We start from the raw sequence: 23,744 nt of genomic DNA, 5'->3' as shown, positions 1-23,744 counted from the left end.
GGGGGCTCTAACATCAAGACCCGGTGTGCGACCTTGCATCACCCGGCGTGGCTTTAATGGCCACGGGACAATTCGCCATTGCCCGCCGGGGGCTTTGACTTTGACTCTGACATCGGGAGGGGAGTACAGTGGAGAGAAAAGTTTTTTTGGCCTTCCATCACAGCAATGTGATGGATGTTTATGTAAATTATGTTGTGTCTTGGGTCTATTTGTTTGTAATGTATGGCTGCAGAAACGGCATTTCGTTTGGACCTCAAGGGGTCCAAATGACAATAAATTGAATTGTATTGTATAACACTGGAAAGAAAAATAGAAATAGCATTTCAGGCTCAAAGGATTCAAAGGTCTTTTATTGTCGCTTGTACCAATTGAGGTACAGTGACATGCGAATTACCATACAGCCATACAGAAAAAAAAGCAATAAGACACACAACTACATAAAAGTTAACATAAACATCCACCACAGCGGATTCCTCACTGTGATGGAAGGCAAAAAAGTCCTCTTCATCCTCTTTATTCTCCCGTGGTCAGGGCAGTTGAACCACCTGTGGGAGCGATCGAAGCTCTCGCAACCGGCGGTCTAAGCCCCCGCATCGGGGCGGTCTAAGCCCCCGCATCGGGGCGGTCGAAACTCTCACGTCGGGGCTGTCGAAGCTCCTGCGGCTTGGGGTTCCCGAAGTCGGTCTCTGACCAGAGACTGTGAGCTCCATGATGTTAAGTCAGCAAGCATCCACATTTGGAGCTCCGAGGTCGATCCCTGGCAAAGGGATCGCGGGCTCCGCGATGCTAACGTCCCATAGGCTTCCGCGGTGGAGCTCTCGAAATCAGTCTTCAGCAAAGGCCGCCAACTGCTCGATGTTGGCTGCAATGCGGACGGAGATACGATACGGAAAAAAATCGCATCTCCGTAATTTGATTCATATATATTATGGCTCACACGGAAAGGAAATCTGCTATTCTTCTCTAATCTGGCCTCCAAACCCACCCATGTAGTTGACTCTTAAGTGCTTCTCAGGTCAGGGCCAAGAGTGACCGACTGTAAATACTGGCATTGACAGCATTATCCACATCCCAAATGGTAAATAAATTCTAATGAAACTTTGAATTAAATTGTTTAATTTCAGACAGACCCAAAAGCTATGATTTTCATGTAATTCTTTTTCTAAAGGGTTTATGAAAAGGTGTACAGGATTCTGATCTTTCTATAGGAATGGCTTTGAGAATCCTAGTTTAGACATTTCAGGTACCCAGCTGCCTACTTTGTGTCTATGTATGAGAAATGTAGTTATTGTGCATAAATTCACATCTAGATAAGTGGAAGGAAATTAATCCTGTAGGAGTATGTGATATGTAATGTTATTTTTGTGTTGATTAGTCACGGCTTTGCAGTGTGTGCCGTCCTTTCTCGTGGTTTGGACAACATGCTCATGGCTGATATTTTTTTAATATAATGTCGACTAAAATTCAACTGCTGGATTTTAAAAACTCAATCATGTACCTCAAATTAATAATTATCACAAAATTAATTGTTGCCTTCTTGCTTACAACATAATAGAACCTGAGCAAAAAAACCCAAAGTATTACAGAATTCATAACTTCATTTTAACACTGACCCTGGAGCCAACCATTTTGCACACTGTCATGACTTCTTTACAAGAGCAGAGAATTGATTACTTAAATAATCTAGTAGCCTGAGACCTTGAACATCAGTTATTTGTTATAATTTGTCATATTGCTTATGAGAATTATATTTTGGTCTATTATCTGACCATAATTTTGTTTCATTTTTAGTTTAGAGGTACAGCGTTGAAACAGCCCCTTCAGCCCACCCAGTCCTTGCTGATCATGATTCTATCCTACAACTATCCTAGTTCTATCCTACATACTAGGGACAATTTACAGAATTAACTTAAAAACGTGCACATCTTTGGAATATGGGAGGAAACTGGAGCACCCTTAGAATCCCTTAGAAAACCGACACGGTCACAGGGAACAGGTGCAAACTGTAAACAGACAGCACCGTAGTCAGGATCGAACCCGGGTTTCTGACGTTGTAAGGGCACAGCTCTACCGCTGCGCCACTGAGGCATGGAATAATATTCCATATTTAATTTCTGCACCTTGCCTTAATTGTTTTTCCATGGCTTGGCTACCTATTTCAAAATACATTATTATTTTTCATTCTATTCTGAACACTAATTGTTACTGAAAACAAAAACCATAAAAGTGTGACCTCCAGAATCTTTCTATTTTTCAGTGACTGAGAACTCCATTATGAGAATGAAGCAAATGTATTTCCATCCTGCTTGAGAGGCTTCTTCACTTCTTGCTCCCAAGTTCCCTCCTAAGTGAGATTAACAAGATTGATTGTGTGCTCTTTAATTAAAAAATTTAAATATAGTAATTAAGTTGACTGTTATCCAATTAATGCATTTTCACTTCCATTTTGTACTGCAGCTGAGTATTTTTAATTCTCTTATTCAATCAACACGGCAATTTACTGATCTTTTTTAGGCAGTAGTACTGGTGTCATCTTTCATGGTTTGTTTTCCTAGTTCCTGCGGTTTTATTGTTTGTTCCTGTGAACTATCTACTCTAAAAATTATTCCTTTGTCAATCCATTTAGTTACAGTAAATGTACATCATTTCCTGTTGTCGAATACATACCAATGTGGTGTGAAATGTTGGATGTATAATTGTTAAGTTGATCACATTTTTTTAATCTTTTGTTGGATTGGTAGTTTATGGAAGGTATAAGTTATTGCATTATTAGATAATTTAGATAAATATGCTAAGAAATTTGATAGCATTTGACTGGACACCTTCTATTGTTTGTCAATGCTATGTGTGGGTTGGCACGATTCCCCATGCAATGCTCCTTCGTATGTTAGGGGACCTGGACCTCATTGGCCTGGAGGTATGCTGCAAGGTACCTTGAACACCATGGTTTTAGATTATAAAATCATAAGACAAAGAAATAGGCCATTCAACCCATCAAGTCTACACCACCATTCAATCATGGCTGATCTATCTCTCCCTCCTAACCCCATTCTCATGCCTTCTCCCAATAACCTCTGACACCCATACTAATCAAGAATCCATGCCTTAAATATATCCACTGACTTTGCCTCCACAGCCTTCTGAGGCAAAGAATTCCACAGATTCGCCACCCTCCGACTAAAGAAATTTCTCCTCATCTCCTTCCTAAAAGAACGCCCTTTAATTCTGAGGCTACGACCTCGACATCCTAGACTCTCCCACTCGTGGAAACATCCTCTCCACAGCCACAAAGGTACACAAAAATGCTGGAGAAACTCAGCGGATGCAGCAGCATCTATGGAGCGAAGGAAATAGGCGATGTTTCGGGCCGAAACCCTTCTTCAGACTGATGGGGGGTGGGGGGGAGAAGGAAGGAAAAAGGGAGGAGGAGGGGCCCGAGGGCAGGGGGGTGGGAGGAGACAGCTCGAGGGTTAAGGAAGGGGAGGAGACAGCAAGGGCTAGCAAAACTGGGAGAATTCAACGTTCATGCCATCCGGATGCAGGCAACCCAGGCGGAATATGAGGTGCTGTTCCTCCAATTTCCGGTGTTGCTCACTCTGGCAGTGGAGGAGACCCAGGACAGAGAGGTCCGATTGGGAATGTGAGGGGGAGTTGAAGTGCTGAGCCACCGGGAGTTCAGGTAGGTTATTGCAGACTGAGCGGAAGGGAAGAATTGACAAGGGAGTTGCGGAGGGAGCGGTCTTTGCGGAAGGCAGACATAGGGGGAGATGGGAAGATGTGGCGAGTGGTGGGGTCACGTTGGAGGTGGCGGAAATGGCGGAGGATTATTTGTTGTATTTGCCGGCTGGTGGGGTGAAAGGTGAGGACTAGGAGGACTCTGTCCTTGTTGAGAGTGCGGGGATGGGGAGAGAGAGCAGTGTTGCGGGGTATGGATGAGACCCTGGTGCGAGCCTCATCTATGGTGGCGGAAGGGAATCCCCGTTCCCTGAAGAACGAGGACATTTCCGATGCCCTGGTGTGGAACGTCTCATCCTGGGAGCAGATGCGGCGTAGGCGGAGGAATTGGGAGTAGGGGATGGAGTCTTTACAGGGGGCAGGGTGGGAAGACGTGTAGTCCAGATAGCCATGTGAGTCAGTTGGTTTGTAGTGTATGTCGGTCAGAAGTCTGTCCCCTGCGATGGAGATGGTGAGGTCAAGGAATGGCAGGGAAGTGTCGGAAATGGTCCAGGTGTATTGGAGTGCCGGACTCTCCACAGCCACTCTATCCAAGCCTTTCATTATTCTGTACGTTTCAATGAGGTACTCATTATTCTTCTAAACTCCAGCGAGTACAGGCCCAGTGCCGTCAAACACTCATATGTTAACCTACTCATTCCTGGGATCATTGTTGTAAACCTGCTCTGGACACTCTCCAGATCCAGCACATCCTTCCTCAGATATGGTGCCCAGAATTGCTCACAGTATTCCAAATGCGGCCTGACCAGCGCCTTATAGAGCCTCAGCATTACATCCCTGTTTTTGTATACAAGCCCTCTCAAAATAAATGCTTGCATTGTGTTTGCTTTCTTTACTACCGATTCGACTTGCAGATTAACTTTTGAGAATCCTGCACCCATTCTCTCTCCCATTTAGAAAATAATCTAAGCCTTTATTCCTGCTCCAAAATGCATGACTCCACACTTTGCTACACTATATTCCATCTGCCACTTCTCTGCCCACTCTCCCAACCTCTCCAAGTCCTCCTGCTTTCTCTTCACTACCTGCCCCAACACCTATTTTCGTATCATCATTTGTTTTAAGCCTTTAACTGAATAAGGAGGTCTGTCTGTGGTCTTTAATCCCTCAAATCTCTCATTCTACAGATCCCCTTGAATTTGTATCCTGGCATGATTTGCTTCCATGGGAAGGACGAGTAAAATTGGTTTTGGAAAGAATGAAAAAGGCAATATGAGATTGGCATTTCAATCTCCACCAATTTACTTGTCAAAACCCCAATAATTTCCTCTCTTATCTCTCTCAATAACCCAGCTAGATCCTATCAAATGTTAGTTACTCTTTTTTTATATATCAGTGAAAGCACTTACCCTTTATTTTATATTATTTGCCAGTTAACTCTCATCTCCCTTATTATAATTTTAAGTCATCCTTTGCTGGTTTCTAAAGATCTTGCAGTCTTCTTACCTGCCACTAATCTTGCATACCCTTTCTTTCAGTTTGTTCCATCTTTAGACACGGATTATGCATTCTCCTTGTAAAACCTTTCCTTCTCACTGGAATATACTTTACCTGAGATTTTTGAAACATTTCCTTCCATGTCCTGTATGCTGATCTATCTTATAATTTAATTTATTTTCCCAGACATATTGGCCAACTGTCCTCGTACTGGTGTAATAGCCTTGGACATTAGTTTCAGACACACGTTTTTTTATTTCTTAGGGGGTCCTTGCTATAAGATCATGAATTAATCCTGCCTTATTATTTAATATAAGATCTAACATAGCATGCACTTTGGGTTGTTTTATTTTTGATGTATAGTTCCAAGAAACCATCCCAAGTATACTCATTTAACTCATCCTCATGGCTATCTTTGCCAGTTTGATATGGCTACTCTATATGATTTTCATTGCCTTTGATTATTGCAGTGCCTTTCTTATAAGCTCATTATTTCTTGAATAATTGTACCTATACCTCTCGTGGAACCCTAGCTTTCCGGGAAACCCAGTTGAGAAACGCTGGTCTATACTGTCCTATGGTATAGTTATGATTAGAGACCCTACGCACTACTTCCACCAGTAACTTTGTGCTCATACCTATCTGAATGCCATCTAAACTGAAATAAAAAATAGGAAGAAAACACAAAGTTCTGGAATAACTCAGCAGGTCAGGCAGCATCTGTGGAGGGAATGGATAGGCAACGTTTTGGTTCGGGATCTTTCTTCAAACTGAAGAAGGGGCCCGACCCAAATCGCCTGTTCTGCTGAAGATTCCAACATCTGCAATTCCTTGTGTCTCTATTTGAAATAGGAACAGTAAAATCTCAATCAAGTATACTCTGCTGTTCTGCCAGCTTTAAAATCAACCAGCTTTTTATACTACTTCCTTGCTATATTCATTATTTTATCAAATTCTTTAATATCCATTCATAATTGCCAAACAACTATTTATCTCATTTAAACAAGCTTCATTGGGGACATAATTTAGTACACAACATGAGATAGTTTCCCCTAAAGGTTTCTGCCACCAGGAAGAATATCTTATTTGCGAATCAATGACATTTACCATCTCAGAGAATTGTGGATGCTACATTTTAAAATATATTCAATGTTGAGATACGTTGTTAGCTTCCAATGGAACAATGGTGATAAGGACTGGGCATGAAAATGGAGGCCAAAGATTAGATCAGCCATGACCATTTTGAATGGTAGACCTTGTTCAATTGCTGTATGGTCTACCACTGTTTCTATCTCTATCTTCGCTCTGTTGAGTAACTCAATTTATTTAAATGACTTGGCTCAGTTCTCATTGCACGCGGCTGTTTTACATTAATGGGCTTTTAAAAAATAATCTAATTGGATAGTGATAATATCCATGGCATTTATAAATTTGGATAACTGCAGTTAGCATTTGTCTAAATTTCTGTATGAATCTAATGAGCTCTGATGGTTACATGTCATTGCAGGAGTTGAATAGAAAAGGATACGGTGAAATCACTACCGAAATCCGTGAGGGTCAGACTTTCTACTTCGCCGAAGATTACCATCAGCAATACCTGAATAAGAACCCAGGCGGGTATTGTGGACTACGCGGCACTGGGATATCTTGTCCAGTATAAGACTCTAGTAAGACGTGGTCCCTAATTAAACGCCAAAATTTGCCTCTGATCTATTTTCCAGATAATGGGATAGGGTTTTGCTTATTAAAAAGCTTATAAGAATGGACTGGTTGCCTGCTATACATTAGTTTTCCAAAATAATTGAAAAAAACCCCATCTACCGCACTGTGTGGAAAAAGGTAATAAAAAATACTGTAATCAACTACACATTTCTAACTGATAGTTCAAATAAGCACTCAGGTTTCAGAAGACAGTGTAGTATGCTACCTGCCTGCTATTATGACATCTTCCACAAAATATATTAATGTACAGATTAGTGTAAGTAAGATTTTAAAAATTTATCAGAATGTATATTTATTTTTAGATTTTTATCCTTGTCATCATCACTGGCATTAGCGCAAAATTACATTTGGTTACTATCCCACAAAACAAAGCAAAAAAAAAAATCTGATATTTATTATAATGACTAAGATTCAATCAATGTTCCATCTCAAATAAAATCATAAATATTAACATAAATCTGATAGTATGTTCAAAGGCAGAAGCAGGATGCAATGCAATTGTTGCATAGTTTTATAATGATATATAATTATGTGCATTATTATTATGTATTACTATTATTAATTAGGGGTTTTAGGGGTGCAGCAGTAGAGTTGTTGCCTTACAGTGCCAGAGACCCAGGTTCGATCTTGACTATACAGTTGTCTGTACAGTTTGTACATTCCTCCCATGACCTGCGTAGATTTTTTCCGGGTGCTGCGGTTTCCTCCCGCACTCCAAAGACGTACAGATTTGTAGGTTAATTGGCTTTGGTAAAAAACGTAATTGTCCCTAGTTTGTGTAGGATAGTGTTAGTGTGTGGGGATCGCTGCTCGGCGCAGACTTGGTGGGCTGAAAGGTCTTTTCCACACTGTATCTCTAAACTAAGTACAAAATGACTTCTCTATCATAAAAATGCCTGAACTTAATAATAAGAAAAATAAACAATCAAATAATTTGATAAATTCTGCACTAAAGATGATTTTAAATGTCTTTGACAGTGCTAAATGATTAAAATTTGTGCAGACCTTGAGCACTAAAAATAATATTCTCCGTACAGAGGCTAACAAACCCCCAAAATAGGGGGCGTTTTGTTGGTGGTGTTGCTAAGCCAGATACCAACCACCTTTATGCAAAATACCACGACAAAAATAAAAGGGACTTCCTGATACAGGAGAAATAAAAATTGTTGCATTATTTGAGTACCATTAAGGTGTGTGAGTGCTATGAACCTGGGCCCTTATACATTTTCATTTCAGTAGCCAGGTAACAAATTATTTTGCACAATATCATCTACAGTTGATATACGCTCATTGATGTGTAGTTTTGTTAGACTTGAAATCTACAACAAATTTCTTCAACTTTCCTTTCTATTGTGAATTTTTAACACCCAATAAATATTCCTGCTACAGATGGTACTTTGTTGTGGTTATTTACTGCCAACCCAACTTTTGAGACAAACTTAATTGCATTGTTTTAAATTCTTTGTTTCAATGTATTCCAGGGCATCCAGCAATTTTGCAGAGAAGTTTCACATTTCCAATTCATGACTTCAATCTTTAGTGATACAGACTGGTAACTTCTTCATTCTGACAATGTAAAATAATATTATTTTGAAGTTTGAAGAAAATTAACACTATCCTTCAAATAATAACCAACGCATTCAAACTCTGTTTTTACATTCTTGGCTCAGATGTGACGTTCTTTGTTAATAAAGATCACATAACTAAACTAACTTGGAATGAGGATTTTTTGAAATGTATATATTTTTGTGTCATGTTCTTTATTATTAGCATGGCTCACAGCACAGAAATAATAAAATGGTTTAAGATGCAAAATGAAATTTACCCACATATTTTAATCTTGGTCTTTAAAAATAAGCCAGCTTAAGGATAGCAAACCCAATTTGTTCTAACACATAAATTATGGTAACATTCTTGAATATGTTTATGTCATTTTATTTGGTCATGAAATTTAACTATTAAAAAAGTGCACTAAACACTTTATTTCAGTCTTGGTGATACCCCTGGTGTTGTCTATAATCTGCAATCTTTGCACTCTTGTTCGCATTGGGAGAACAGCTTCAAGTATTGGACAGAGTTGGTTTTTGCCATTGGTTAGTATAATGCAGTGATTCCCTCGTAATAGATTCACCTATGAATCTTTGTCTCCATATCCATCCTGTCAAGATCCTTCAAGGTCTTAGATATTTCAGTCAAGTATCTCATTATTCTGTACTCCGGCTGAAACAAGCCTAGCATGACACCATTCCTTATAGGATATCTCGCACATTTCAGGTATAAATCTGTGTCAGCTGGGTACTATGAATTGATGAATGAGTTTGGGGTGATATTGGTTTTAGATTGGAGATAATATAAATTTTACTGCATGAGCTCCATTGCCAAGAGAATGATTGTTAGAGTGATGATATAACTTGCTTGATCTCATTCTGCTCTTCGATGAGGTGTTTTATGTACCCATTGCACAGTATCACATATTTCCAGGTTGTCATGTAGCAGACATCGAAAAATAGGAAAGTTCTGAACATTACTAAATTTGAGATGGATTCCTTTTCTCCATTTATGGAGGTGAAGCCTCCAGTGAGGTCAAGTCGGCATGAAATTAGTTTGCATCCTGCATTGGAAATAACAGACATGGGGTAATCAAGCATTACAATCCTATTCTCAATTTGAGCATAATCTGTGTAGTCCCGTAATGATTGCTTAAATGGTAATTTGAATGTTCAGATCTTTGGAATGCTGCTGTCACAAAATGAATTTGCATATTATTGCAGGAAATGCTACACTTGTCGCTTTACCTCCCCCCCTTGACCATCCAAGGACCCAAGCAGTCTTTCCAGGTGAAGCAGAGGTTCACCTGCAACTCCTCCAACCTCATCTATTGGATCCGCTGCTCTAAGTGTCAACTGCTCTACATCGGTGAGACCAAGCGCAGGCTTGGTGATCGCTTCACCCAATGCCTCCGCACAGTTCGCATTAACCAACCTGATCTCCCGGTGACTCAGCACTTCAACTCCCCTCCCATTCCGAATCCGACCTTTCTGTCCTGGGCCTCCTCCATGGCCAGAGTGAGTCCCACTCTGTAATATATAAAAACAATATGAATATAATTGTGAGTCCGACTGGAGGTGTATGTTGAGTGAGACTGCCGCAGAGGTCCCGGGTTTCACCGGCTCCTGAACATGCCTAATTAATGGGTGAGGGCAGATCCTATGCGTTCCCCCGTGCCAGACTGGGGGAAGGCTAAGGCATCTTCCACTGAGAGGAAAATGCCTAACCCCAACCCTAACTCGTCGCCCCCCCCCCCCCTTCCAGAGCTGCCCACGGCTGGAGCAGGAGCCGTTTTGGGACCGGCTGCGGGCTGCGTACGTGTGGCCGCTCAGCGCATCCACCTCTGCCAGCATACATGCCCTTCTGGATCATCAGCAGCAGCCCTCCCGACACCAGGATTACACCGAATGTCAAAATGGTGGGGAGCAGCACTGCCCTGCAGGCCGCCCGGGCCACCTTCAGCACCCCCATAGCGCTGGCTCCGTCAGTCCGCCCGCTCGCTCGCTGCAACACCGGCCGGCCGACAGCCCGACTGACCCCTCGCTGCAACACCGGCCGGCTGACAGCCCGACCGACTGACTGACCCTAATCCTAATCCTAACCCTAGCTCACATCATAACTTTACAAAGATAAATCAGTTGTAAAACAAAATTATCAGCAAAGTTAGCATAACCTTTATTCCTTCGAAACCATGCAATTTTTTTAGATGTTATTAGGAGGCAGCCACGATCTCAGTGTGCTCGCTGCCTCGCTAGCATGAAACAAAAAGCGTGATTGGTCAATTGGCGTCTGACTCAATGTCAAACGTGCTTTGATTGGACAATTACTACTCGGAAAGTTGGAGGTTTTTCTCATATTTTAAAAATATGTGCAGGTTTTGTTCTTGACGAGTTTCAAGTATGATTATAATATTTTCACACAATATGTTATAAATACAGGTAGATATGTGATTTGGGTCATGAAATGAAACGAAAAAGCACCTCGGCCCATGGTCTATATATATTTTTCTCATTAAATAATCAAGCAGTTAGCTTCCTCTGCACTTTAGACCAAACTTGTTTTCATTCCTTCACAGTTTTGATAAAGGGTCTTTAACCTGCAAAAATTACCTCTCGTTTCTTTAACAGATTTATTGTATTTGTTTTTTTCTTAAACATTGCTCCTTAATTAAGTGCATTTGTGTCAAAAATGTACTTAAAAATCTCAGACAGTAGATTGCTTGACATCATCAATGCTTTAACCTTATTTGAGAATACTCACCTAAACAAAACTAAGGGTATTTTAAGCAAGCTACTTCCTGCATTTATCATGATTGAAAATGGCCTTAAACTTAAAAGTACATTTTTTCTTAAACTAAATTACTATACCAAGATGCATATTTATTTTAGTTGGGGAATTTGATTATCTTGCTCTCATGTTAACAGACAAATCAGGTTTAAAATGCCTGTTTAATTTTCTCATAGTTCATATTGTCAATTGAGAGGATTCATCCACTTTCAAATATAGGGGATCAACAACTTTTTTTTCCCATGAAATAATTTATCAACTTATTTAGGTAAATACAACTTTTGTACTTATTCTGTTAACATGTTTTACTCAATGTTTCCAATCTGTGGAGGAGATCTATTTGCTTCACTTTGAATGTTTGAGATAAGGGTGACCTATCCAGAAAACAATTTCTATTGGCTATGAGGAGAGGCCATTGATTGATGAAAGAAAGCATCACTGTGAAGGATTCTGTGTCACCATGTGGGGCATCTCGGGATCCCTTGAGCTTAGAGTGGGGACTCCCGGCCCCACAGGCTTCAATTCAATATAGTGCAAACCCATTACTCCCTGAATTGAAACAAAAACAACAATAACGTAAAAAAGTAAGAACATTACTGCTTTGTATTAAAAAATGTCGATGCCATCTGGGTCAGCACAGTGGCACAACAGTGGAACTGCTGCCTTATAGCACCAGATACCTGGGTTCGATCCTGACTAGAGTGCTGTCTATGTGGTGCTTGTACATTCTCCCTATGACCACATGTGTCTTCTCCAGGTGTTCTGGTTTCCTCCCACATCCCAAAGACGTACAGGTTTGTAGTTTAATTGGCTTCTGTAAATTGTCCCTCGGTATAGGATGCGAAAGTGGTTTTAACATAAAACTAGTGTACAGGTGATCGTTGGTCGACGTGGACTCGGTGGGCCGAGGGTCTGTTTCCACGTTGTATCTCTAAACTAAACTATAAACTGGCAATTTGTGTGGGTCATAAATTACCTGAAATCTATTAAGGAATATGTAAATCATGTGATAACTTATCATTATGTGATCTTGAAATTATTCTATAGACAATAGACAATAGGTGCAGGAGTAGGTCATTCGGCCCTTCGAGCCAGCACCGCCATTCAATGTGATCATGGCTGATTATCCACAATCATTTACCACGTTCCTGCCTTCTCACATATCCCTTGACTCCACAATCTGTAAGAGCCCTATCTAGCTCTCTCTTGAAAGCATCAAGAGAATTGGCCTTCTGAGGCAGAGAATTCCACAAATTCACAACTCTCTGGGTTAAAAAAAAATTCCTCATCTCCGTTCTAAATGGCCTACCCCTTATTCTTAAACTGTGGCCCCTGGTTCTGAACTCCCCCAACATTGGGAACCTCACATTTATCCACATTAAACTGCATCTGCCATGCATCTGCCCACTCACCCAACCTGTCCAAGTCACCCTGCATCCTCATAACATCCTCCTCACAGTTCACACTGCCACCCAGATTTGTGTCATCTGCAAATTTGCTAATGTTACTTTTAATCCCTTTATCTAAATCATTAATGTATATTGTAAATAGCTGCAGTCTAGCACCAAGCCTTGCGGTACCCCACTAGTCACTGCCTGCCATTCTGAAAGGGACCCGTTAATCCCTACTCTTTGTTTCCTGTCTGCCAACCAGTTTTCAATCCATGTCAGTACCCTGCCCCCAATTCCATGTGCTCTAATTTTGGACTATCTCAGTCAAATTTTGTGATGCAACGGGAGCTCAACATCAAACTCTTGAATTATTAACTGAGAAGACCAACTTTCCAAACCCATCCAACAGTGCTCTGCTGTAGAGTCGAACACCCCAAGTGATTAGCTTGGATTTTTTAGAAGAAATGGCAGTGAAAATTTGGTATTTCTGCACAAGCATATACAAATGCTGAAATATAGAACTTGCAGTCAGCAATTCACCATGATACTGCAGGCTGTACTCTGATGCTGCTCAACAGACTTTTACAAAGAAACAAGAACCTAGACTAATTGCTCGATGCAAACATACAAAGTGTATTTCCCTGAAGCCACACTACATCTGACAATTCAAAAGTTATGAAGAGATATGGAGAGTGTTTACCTGTAGACTTTAACAAAAGAGAATAACTCAGATAAGTAGGTTTTAATTTAGAAATACAAGTATTTTTTACGGACTCTTTTAGAATATTTCTTTCTTTGTTGTTTCTTTCGATTCTGTGGTGATTATAACACTTTTTTGTTTTTCAAGTTTTAATGTTTTCGGCTTCTAAACTCTTTGAATGTTTTAAATTCTAGTGATGTTCATTGTTCTCGGCTCCTCTTGGAATCCTTTATATTTTGTAGGTAGACTTGGACTTAACAGCCCTGTGTGATGTCTCTATAATGTCCATGTGATGCAACAGTGTTGGAAGAAGTGCTATCGGAAAATCTCGCAGCATTTTGTGTAAGATGAAGCTAGAAAATCACTGAATGTAGTGAGCTTTTTATCACTGTATATTTCAAATAGCTCTGTAACAGATTTATAATTCCTGCTAAGGAATGCCTTCTTAGGATATTCTTAAGGCCCTGTCCCACTTTCCCGAGTTACTCACGAACTCTCCCGAGTTTTCCCCGAACTCGGGGAATGTCGGGGAATGTCGATAGCGAACTCGTGGGAGGCCGTAGGAGTCTGTAGATGTTTCGTAGCAGCTCGTAATACCAACCATAGGAACTCGGGGCATCAGGTAAGTCGGGATGTTTTTTAAACGCTGAAAAATGTCCACGAGTTAAAAAAATAGCCCCGAGTACCTACGAACGGCTGTTACCGTAATTCTCCGAGTTCGAATCAAGGGGAAAGCTCGGGAGAGTTCGTTAGTAGTGGGACAGGGCCTTTAATATACCTCCTTGCTAAGGAAAAGTGTCCGCCTGGACCTACCTGATCTCCCGGTTACTAAACACTTTGATTTCCCTTCCCATTCCCACACTGACCTTTCTGTCCTAGGCCTCCTCCATTGTCAGAGTGAGGATAAATGCAAATTGGAGGAACTCATATTTCGCTAGGGCAGCTTACAAGTCAGGGTTATGAATATTGATTTCTCTAACTTCAAGTAACCCCTACATTCCCTCTCTCTCCATCTTTCCCCCAACCAACTCACACCAGCTATTCATTCTCACCTAGCAAACATCAAACAATGGCCTTTATAACATAAATTATCATTATTACTTTTTTGCATATCATTCATTCATTTGTTCTATATCTCTCTACATCATTGTCCATATCTCTCGTTTTCATTTCCTGTGACTTTCAGTCTGAACAAGGGTCTCGAACCGAAACATCACCCATTCACTCTCTCCAGAGATTCTGCCGGTCCTGCTGAGTTACTCCAGCAATTTGTGCCTATTCTTGGTTTAAACCAGCATCTGCAGTTTCTTCCTACACATAAAACTATTTCCTATATTTCTAACATCACAACAATGAGTAAACTTAAAATATCTTCATCAGCTATGAAGCACATTCATATTATTTCGAGTAGTGAAAGGCATAATTTAAATATAAAACTTTCATTTTCCTTGTTAAATTGTGTTGACTATGAATATATCACTTTCAACATTTGCATATGGTAACTGAGCATGAATATCAGGTTAAGCAAACAGAATAAAGCAAGCACATTTGTTTACAAAGCTTAAGTGTTTAGATCTCAATTAGTACTTGGCAATGCTACTCCAGTAGAAGATTGTGTCTCTAATTAAGAGGATGGATAGACATCCTTGTGAAAAGATAGAATCTGATCACCAGTGAAATAATCTCTCAAGCTTTCAGAAAAACTCAAAGTCAACAAAAAGTAAATGGAGGATAAACTTCACCAAAGCAAGCCCTGACTTTTACAAAGATGATCAATGATTAGAAATTTGTCCTGGATCATTAGTGCAGGTACATTGTGAATTGCCTCAGAAAAGTATTTCATTGCCTTCAGTGGGTTGAATTTCAGAAGTAGGGTACGAAGCTTTAACATGTTAGATACAGGCCCTCCCTAGATTATGACACCCGACTTGTAGACACCCATACATACAGCAAGCCGCGAAAAGCGTTTGAGCTTGGAAGCCTGAGCAGACTCACTCAGAATAAGTCAGGCAAGCTGGCTGCCACTCTTCTCATGCCTGCTTGTTCTTGTCTCACACCTATTTCTACGATCCTCTCCCACACACTGTTTATGTTCATTACTGACTCTCAAAAAGTTACGAACCGTTCTCAGAAACCGAGCCCCTCCATAACCCAGGGACTGCCTGTAATGTGTTTAACATTGCTAACTGGGGATGGCTTCCTAGCTCTAATATATTTCTACAGATTATATGCTTTTTAAGGATGACTAAAAATATTGAGGACTAATTTTGGTCCCTGAATGGTAAGCACGATTGTTACCATTTTTATATTACTTCAACGGATAACATGCATAAAGGAGATTCTAAATGGGGAGGGTGAGCAGCCAGAGGTCAGGGTCCACAATGGTACCAATGGCATAGGTTGGAAAACAGATGAGGTGCTGAGAAGAAAATACAGGAAGTTAGGTAGTAAGTTGATAAGCAGGAGCTGATGAAGGGGGTAGGGCTTCAGATATATGGATCATCGGGGCTCTTTGCCAGGAAAGAGAAGAAGGGTTTCCGAACAAGGGTCTTGACCCGAAACGTCACCCATTCCTTCACTCGAGAGAGATACTGCCTGTCCCGCTGAGTTACTCCAGCTTTTTGTGTCTATCTTTTCCAGGAAAGCTGGGACATATTCAAGAGGCATGGGTTGCATTTGAATTGGAGGGGCACCATTATTCTAGTGGAGTGATTTGCTTGTGCTACTTAGGAGGGTTTAAAGGAAGGTGATGGGAGAGTGGGTGGCAGTTAAGCAAATAGAGCTTAATATTGATGTTAATGTGAGCAGGTTCATTTGAGAGCACTGCATTTATTTTAATGCAAGAATCCTGACAAGCAAGGCAGATGAACTCAGGGTGTGGTTGGTAACATGGGACTGGGATAGTCTAGTCCAATCGAAACATGACTGAGAGAGGAGCAGAACTGGCAATTCAGGGTACAGATGCAGATGGGATAGAGATGAAAGTAAGAGATGAAAGGGATCTGTATTTTTGATTGGGGGGGGGGGGGGACATAATGGCAAGACAGAGAGAGGTCATTCTTGGGGAATCGTCCAGTGAAACTATGTGGGTGGAATTGATGGGATTGCGTTATGCCCCCCTCGTCCCAATAGCAGGAATTAGAGAAGCAAATATGTAGAAAGAGAATAAGAGCTGTCAGAATAAAGGGTCGTAACAGTAGGTGATTTTAAATTCCTTCATATTGGCTGAGAATCCCATAGGGTAAAGGACTTGGACAGAGTTGAATTTCTTAATTGTGTTCAGGAAAGTATTGTTTTAATCAGAATATAGAGGTCCCTGTAGGAAATGCGCAACTCTGGAACTCCCATTATGGAATGACGCAGGTCAGTGGGCAAACACTTTGAGACCAGTGACCATAATTGTAATAGTTTCAAAATACTAATGGAACAAGATAGAGTCTTAAATTGTTAAGTTAAGGTCTTAAATTGGGGCAAGGCGAATTTTGAAAATATAAGGAATTTGCTGAGGTTCACAGGAAGATGCTGTTTACCGGTAAAGGAATATCAGGCGAGTGAGAGGCTTGTGAAGGTGAGATTAGGAGAATTCAGGGCACAGTGAAGGGCAAGGTTAGCACATACAGGGAATCCTGATTGTCAAGGGAATTTGAAAATTGTTTCAGAAACAAATGTAAGTATATATCAGGTACAGGCAGCTGAGATCAAGGAATCCCTTGAGAAATATATGAAATGTAGGAGTATACTCAAGACAGAAATTAAGAGGGCAAATATCTGTATTTACGGAGAAGATCATGGAAGCAAATTAAGTTAGTGAAATGGATAGTGACCATATTCATATTACTTTCAAGGAGGTGCTAGCAGTGCTAGCAGTCTTAACAAATATTAAGGTGAATAATCCCCAGAATCTGACCAAATGTATCCTTATAGATATTGTGTGAAGCTTGGAAAGAAATTGTTGGGTCGTTAGTAAACATAGTTGCATCATCTTTTGCCACATGAGAGGTACCAGAAGACTGGAAGATGGCTAATGTTGTACCTTTATTTAAGAAGAATTGCAAAGACAAGCCAGAGAACTACAGGTTGGTGACCCTGACAGCAATAGTGGGTAAGTTACTGGAGGGAACATGTATCAGCATTTGGAATGGCAAGGACCGATTAGCAACATTCAGCAAGGCTTTGACAATAGACAATAGGTGCAGGAGTAGGCCATTTGGCCCTTCGAGCCAGCACCGCCATTCAATGTGATCATGGCTGATCATCCCCAATCAGTACCCCGTTCCAACCTTCTCCCCATATCCCCTGACTCCGCTATTTTTAAGAGCCCTATCTAGCTCTGTCTTGAAAGCGTCCAGAGAACCTGCCTCCACCGCCTTCTGTGGCAGAGAATTCCACAGACTCACCACTCTCTGTGAGAAAAAGTGTTTCCTCATCTCCGTTCTAAATGGCTTACTCCTTATTCTTAAACCGTGGCCCCTGGTTCTGGTCTCCCCCAACATCGGGAACATGTTTCCTGCCTCTAGCGCGTCCAAGACCTTAACAATCTTATATGTTTCAATGAGATATCCTCTCATCCTTCTAAACTCCAGAGTGTACAAGCCCAGTTGCTCCATTCTCTCAGCATATGACAGTCCCGCCATCCCGGGAATTAACCTTGCAAACCTATGCTGCACTCCCTCAATAGCAAGAATGGCCTTCCACAAATTAGGGGACCAAAACTGCACACAATACTCCAGGTGTGGTCTCACCAGGGCTCCGTACAACTGCAGAAGGACCTCTTTGCTCCTACATTCGATTCCTCTTGTTATAAAGGCCAACACGCCATTCGCTTTCTTCACTGCCTGCTGTACCTGCATGCTTACTTTCATAGACTGATGTACAAGGACCCCCAGATCCCATTGTACTTCCCCTTTTCTGGGGGTCCTGTGTTTGTGTTTGTGAAATTGTATCTCAGATATGTGAGTTTTTAGAAGTGACTAAAGAGATGACATGGTGGAAGGTGTTAACTACATGGACTTTAGCAAGACCTTTGATAACGTTCTGCATGGTAGACTATTCTTGAAAATTGGATCACATAGGATCCAAGATGCGCTAGCCAATTGAATGCAAAATTGACATGGTATTAGGGGTCAGAGTATGATAATGCAGGGACGATATTCAGATTGGAGGCTTCTGACCAGAGGTATATGGAACAAGTTGCCAAATGAAACTGTAGAGGAGGGTGCAATGGCAACATTTAAAATACATTTAGACAGGTACATAGATATGGAAGGTTGAGATGAATATGGGCCAAATGTAAACAAATGGGTTGAGCTTACTTAAAAGTTAGGTAAAAAGGACTGTTTCCATGCTATGTGACAAGAACTCTAGAACTGTCCACATCCACAGACTGAAGTTGTGAAACTTCCCCATTTGTGCTGGTATGAAATGTTCCATCGTGACTTGCTCGTTTTCTTTGGTGAGCAGGCAAGAAAAGACAACTTTACAAGGTTTCTCAAAGAAAAATTTAGCCTGAGCTGTTGGAAAAATGAAATGGTTCAGCGTTGTTTCATTTGTCATTTTCAGTGATTTTAAAGCTGATTTCACACAATAAAAGTAAGTTTAAAATTCTACTCTTTTGTGACCAGTACATTTTCAATAGCATGAAAAGTAACTATTCCCAGTTGTCCCTCAGCAGCAAATCAAATATTTTTTTTAGGAAGGAATGTAACCTAATTTTTTAAGAAAGGAAGGAGAGCGAAAACGGGGAATTATAAACCAGTTAGCCTGACATCGGTAGTGTGGAAGATGCTGTGTCGATTGTTAAAGATGTTTTAGCAGCGCACTTGGAAAGCAGTGACGGGATCAGTCAAAGTCAGCATGGATTTATGAAGGGGAAATCAGGCTTGACTAATATTTTGGATTTTTTTGAGCAATGTAACAAGTAGAATGGATAAGGGAAAGCCAGTGGATGTGGTGTAGCTGGACTTTCAGAAAGCCTTCAACAAGGTCCCACACAAGAGATTGGTGTGCAAAATTAGGGCACATGGTATTGGGGGTAAGGTATTGACATGGATTGAGAACTGGTTGGCAGACAGGAAGCAAAGAGTAGGAATTAACGGGTCCTTTTTAGAATGGCAGGCAGTGACTAGTGGGGTGCCGCAAGGCTCAGTGCTGGGAACTCCAGTTGTTTACAATATATATTAATGATTTAGATGAGGGAATTAAATGTAACATCTCTAAGTTTGTAGATGGCACAATGCTGGGTGGCAGTATGAGCTGGATGCTATGAGGCTGCAGGGTGACTTGGATAGGTTGGGTGATTGGGCAGAAGCATGGCAGATGCAGTATAATGTGGATAAATGTGAGTTTATCCACTTTGGTGGCAAGAACAGGAAGGTAGATTATTATCTGAATGGTGTCAGATTAGGAGAAGGTGAGGTGCAATGAGTCCTGGGTGTGCTTGCACATCAGTCACTGAAAATAAGCATGCAGGTACAGCAGGCAGTGAAAAACGGCAATGACATGTTGGCCTTCATTGCAAGAGGATTTGAGTTTAGGAGCAAGGAGGTCCTACTGCCGTTGTACAGGGCCCCTATGACACCACACCTGGAGTATCATGTGCAATGTTTGCCTCCTAATTTGGGGAAGGACATTATTGCTATTGAGGGACTGCAGCGTAGGTTCACCAGGTTAATTCCTGGGATGGCGGGACTGACGTATGATGAAAGAATGGGTCGACTGGGCTTATATTCGCTGGAATTTAGAAGAATGAGAGGGGATCTTATAGAAACATATAAAATTCTTAGAGGATTGGACTGGGTAGATGCAGGAAAAATGTTGCCGATTTTGGGGGAGTCCCGAACCAGGGGTCACAGTTTAAGAATAAGGGGTAGGCCATTTAGGACTGAGATGAGGAAACACGTCTTCACCCTGAGAGTTGTGAATCTGTGGAATTCTCTGCCACAGACGGCAGTGGAGGCCAATTCACTGAATGTTTTCAAGAGAGAGTTAGATTTAGCTCTTAGGGCTAAGGGAATCAAGGGATATGGGGAAAAACTAGAACGGGGCACTGATTTTGGATGATCAACCATGATCATATTGAATGGCGGTGCTGGCTCACAGGGCCGAATGGCGTATTCCTGCATCTTTCTATGTTTCTATGAATGAAGAAATACATTTTCTCTATATTCCCCAATTTTTCTCATTCTTGGAAGATTTGACATTTGTTATTGAGCAACTGAATTTAAATGAACTGGAACCTAACCAGCACTCTTCAAGCATATTCGGGAGGCAATTTCCTGATTACAGTTGAAATGGAAACTCTACCCCAGTTCCTTCCTCACTACGTTTGGCAGGGTGACAAAAAAATTGTGCAGCTCACTGATGTAAAATCTAACAATTTTCAAAAGCTACTTAAATATTAAAATAAATGCAATTGAAAAAGAAATATATATATATATTACTAAAACTCTCATCTTGTTTGTTTGTTCGTATGCATGCGCGTGAGATCCCCAAACCCCGCCAAAACGGTACACGATAGCACTACAATTTTTGGCCCACCTTACTCACCATTGTCCTGTGATGTAAATCAAATATGTTTCGTTCAGATTAATAGTATATTTTACAAGTTATTGACATATTTTACAAGTTATTGACACTTTACAAAAATCACTTTTCAAATGACTTTTACACTTTTACGTCAGCCGCGTTACAATGACATCACAATGGGATCCCGAATCTCATTTACAATTAAAATCGTGTTTTAAAAAAAACTCCGCTTTAATCATATTCTTCTGTTTTCATTAACAGCTAATATAGTGTTTAGCTTATTTTAAAGAAAAATCGTGATTTTCATTGTGGGGTGGGGGGTGGGATAAGGGGGCGGTGAGGAGTGGGGGAGCAGGGGGTTAGAGGAGGGGGTAGGGAGAGAGAGGGAAGGGAAAGTGGGGGAGGTGAGGAGGGAGAGTGCAGGAGGAGGGGGGATAGGGGGAGAGGAAGGGGTTAGTGGGAGAGGTAGGGAGTGGGGGATAGAGGAAGAGTAGGGTAGTGGGGAGGTGAGGAGGGAGAGTGGGGGAGTTGGATAGGGAGGAGGTGAGGAGTGGGTGAGCAGGGAGATAGAGGGAAGAAGAGGGAAGGGAGAGGGGTTATGGAGGGAGGGAGTGACTGATGGTAGGGGAAAGGAGAGGGAGGGAGTGGGGGAGGGGAAGAGGAGAGAGGAAAGAAGAGAGGGGGTGAAGAGGAGGGGGAGGGAGTGCTGGGGGATGAGCGGGAATGGAGGAGGTTCTCTTAAACTCAGTTCTCTTAACCCGGCAGATGATGCACAATGAGTTTGTATCTTGCTGGGGTACTGTTGGGGTACTGAAAACTGCGATGCACCAACACTTTTTCTTCTGTTTGAACTGGATGAGCCTGAATAGAGATGCTAAGGTTACGATTGTGGACATCACAAGGATTAAAAAAGCGCAGAGAGAATGAAAGTAAGAATGGAAATGGGTTTTAGGAACTAGGGGTACTCTAAGGTCCGTGAGGCTGAGGTTGGGAAGGAAGGGGGGGGGGGGAATTTTTAACGTGCGGTCATACCCATGTAAGAGTACAAGAATGCATAACTTGTTTATTGTGTATTTATAATATAGTTTATTGTGTATTTTACTTCGGAGTCACGTGAGTGACTACATGAAGAACCCGCCAGTACGCATGTGTGTCATTATCGCTACACGCATTGTGAACAAGTCATTATGAGGGGAGGACGTTCCTCCCAAACGGCATGGTTGAACCTGCAACAAGTAAGGTAGGAGAACTTAGTTTCTTGACTTACCTTTTTTACAGGCGTAAAACACGCGGGCCTGTGTAAACCCGAAACCTCCTAGCAAAATCTTTTTATTTGGGGGTGACCTATCTAGAAGGTCAAGGAGTTGGACAATGAAGCCAAACTGGAGCTCATCTAAACGTCCAAACATCATCCTCAAAGGTATCGCCCCTATGCTGGAAGATGTGTACACCCACAACACACGGCCTCGGGGATCCAGAAGAAAACAGTAAAACCACAAGGAAGCAAGGAGGTTGGTGCGAGAAGACATCGAATAAATAACTTTTTGACACTCATATCTTAAACAGTATCCGGGGATACACAATAGAATTTTACAACACATAATCTTCTAGTCCAGCTGATATATCGAGAGAGGAATTTGGAGGAGAACACCAAATGGATATTGGGCTATAGTATTTGCTGATGTTTCTACACGATATGGAACACCAGATGCCGATCTACTCGTATCCAGACATAATCACCAATTACCAAATATGTCATATGGGATACAGACACTGGACATCAGCAACAGATGGGGTTTTAGCTGCATTGCAAGGGAAGAATTATTATCTACGCATTCCCTTCCTAACAAAATAGGATATGGCGCTTGACGCATCAAACATAGATCAGATCTCGGGTTTTTGGCTAAGATCAAGTATAATACCTGTTCTTATCAGTTTAAATATCTGATATGTCCCTTATCTAGGGACCATATATTATAAAATAAAATTTAAAAAATATTTTTTTTTTTTTTTAAAGTAAAAAATAAATAAAACGATATATTCGTTTTAAGAACAGAAACCTTTTCTATTGTTAAGTATATTCGTTTTAAGAACGAAAATGGCAAGCATTGATTCAAAGGATGCTTACAATTTCAGTACCCATAACAGGTGACCACGGACGTTATTTTTATCTAATTGGATGGCTCAGCTCTAGCAGTATAGAGCACTACCTAATGTGTTTACATTAGCACCTAGGTTATTTACAAAATATGACAACCAGCCACACAATGGTAATGGCTTCTTTGGATGACATACTAATTGTGTGGAAACTTAGGACGGGCTGAACAAACGGTAACAGCCACTTAACAATAATTTGGAAACTAGGATTCATTATCCATCCAATTAAATCAAAATTAAAGCCTTCAAACTAAAGGGATTATTTGGGGTTCACCATTAACTCAGTTCCTCATGTCAGTAACTTTGCCAACAGAGGTTACAACCTTAATAGAGGCATACAGCAAAATCATTGACATGAGGATAAACCATCCATCAGACTGGTAGCAAGAATATTGGCAACATATGGTTTCCACCCACATAATTCAGACCCTTACATTATAAAGATTTACAGAGGGCCAAAATATGAGCTCTTAAAATTAATGGTGATCATTTCGATAGAATGATGAACAGTACAGAGGCCCGGGGAGCCGTTGGTGAGAGGAGGACTTACCTGGAGCTGTGAGTATAAATACAGCGCGGGGTTTGCTTCTACAGAGGCCCGGGGAGCCGTTGGTGAGAGGAGGACTTACCTGGAGCTGTGAGTATAAATACAGCGCGGGGTTTGCTTCTACAGAGGCCCGGGAGCCGTTGGTGAGAGGAGGAGTTACCTGGAGCTGTGAGTTACCCAAATCTGCAACGTTCCA

General features: G+C 41.3%; 1 protein-coding gene and 1 pseudogene across 4 annotated transcripts in view; both read left to right on the top strand.

Annotated features, from left to right (window-relative positions):
* msra (methionine sulfoxide reductase A) overlaps nucleotides 1-8,606 on the top strand; it is a 298,069-nt gene extending 289,463 nt beyond the window's left edge. For 3 of the 4 annotated variants that reach the window (XM_033021381.1, XM_033021379.1, XM_033021382.1), the window contains exon 6: nucleotides 6,680-8,606. In XM_033021381.1, the coding sequence (XP_032877272.1) occupies nucleotides 6,680-6,832 (153 nt within the window). In that variant the 3' untranslated portion in view covers nucleotides 6,833-8,606. The remainder of the gene's footprint in view (nucleotides 1-6,679) is intronic. The other variant, XM_033021380.1, reaches the window with a different exon arrangement.
* A 14,121-nt stretch (nucleotides 8,607-22,727) lies between these two features.
* LOC116973858 lies at nucleotides 22,728-22,836 on the top strand (annotated as a pseudogene).
* Nucleotides 22,837-23,744: the final 908 nt, after the last annotated feature.

The sequence above is a fragment of the Amblyraja radiata genome, chromosome 5 (genome assembly GCF_010909765.2).
Source record: "Amblyraja radiata isolate CabotCenter1 chromosome 5, sAmbRad1.1.pri, whole genome shotgun sequence".
NCBI lineage: Eukaryota > Metazoa > Chordata > Chondrichthyes > Rajiformes > Rajidae > Amblyraja > Amblyraja radiata.
The sequence above is the reverse complement of the archived record's forward strand: the minus strand, read 5'-3'. Positions and strand labels throughout refer to the sequence as shown.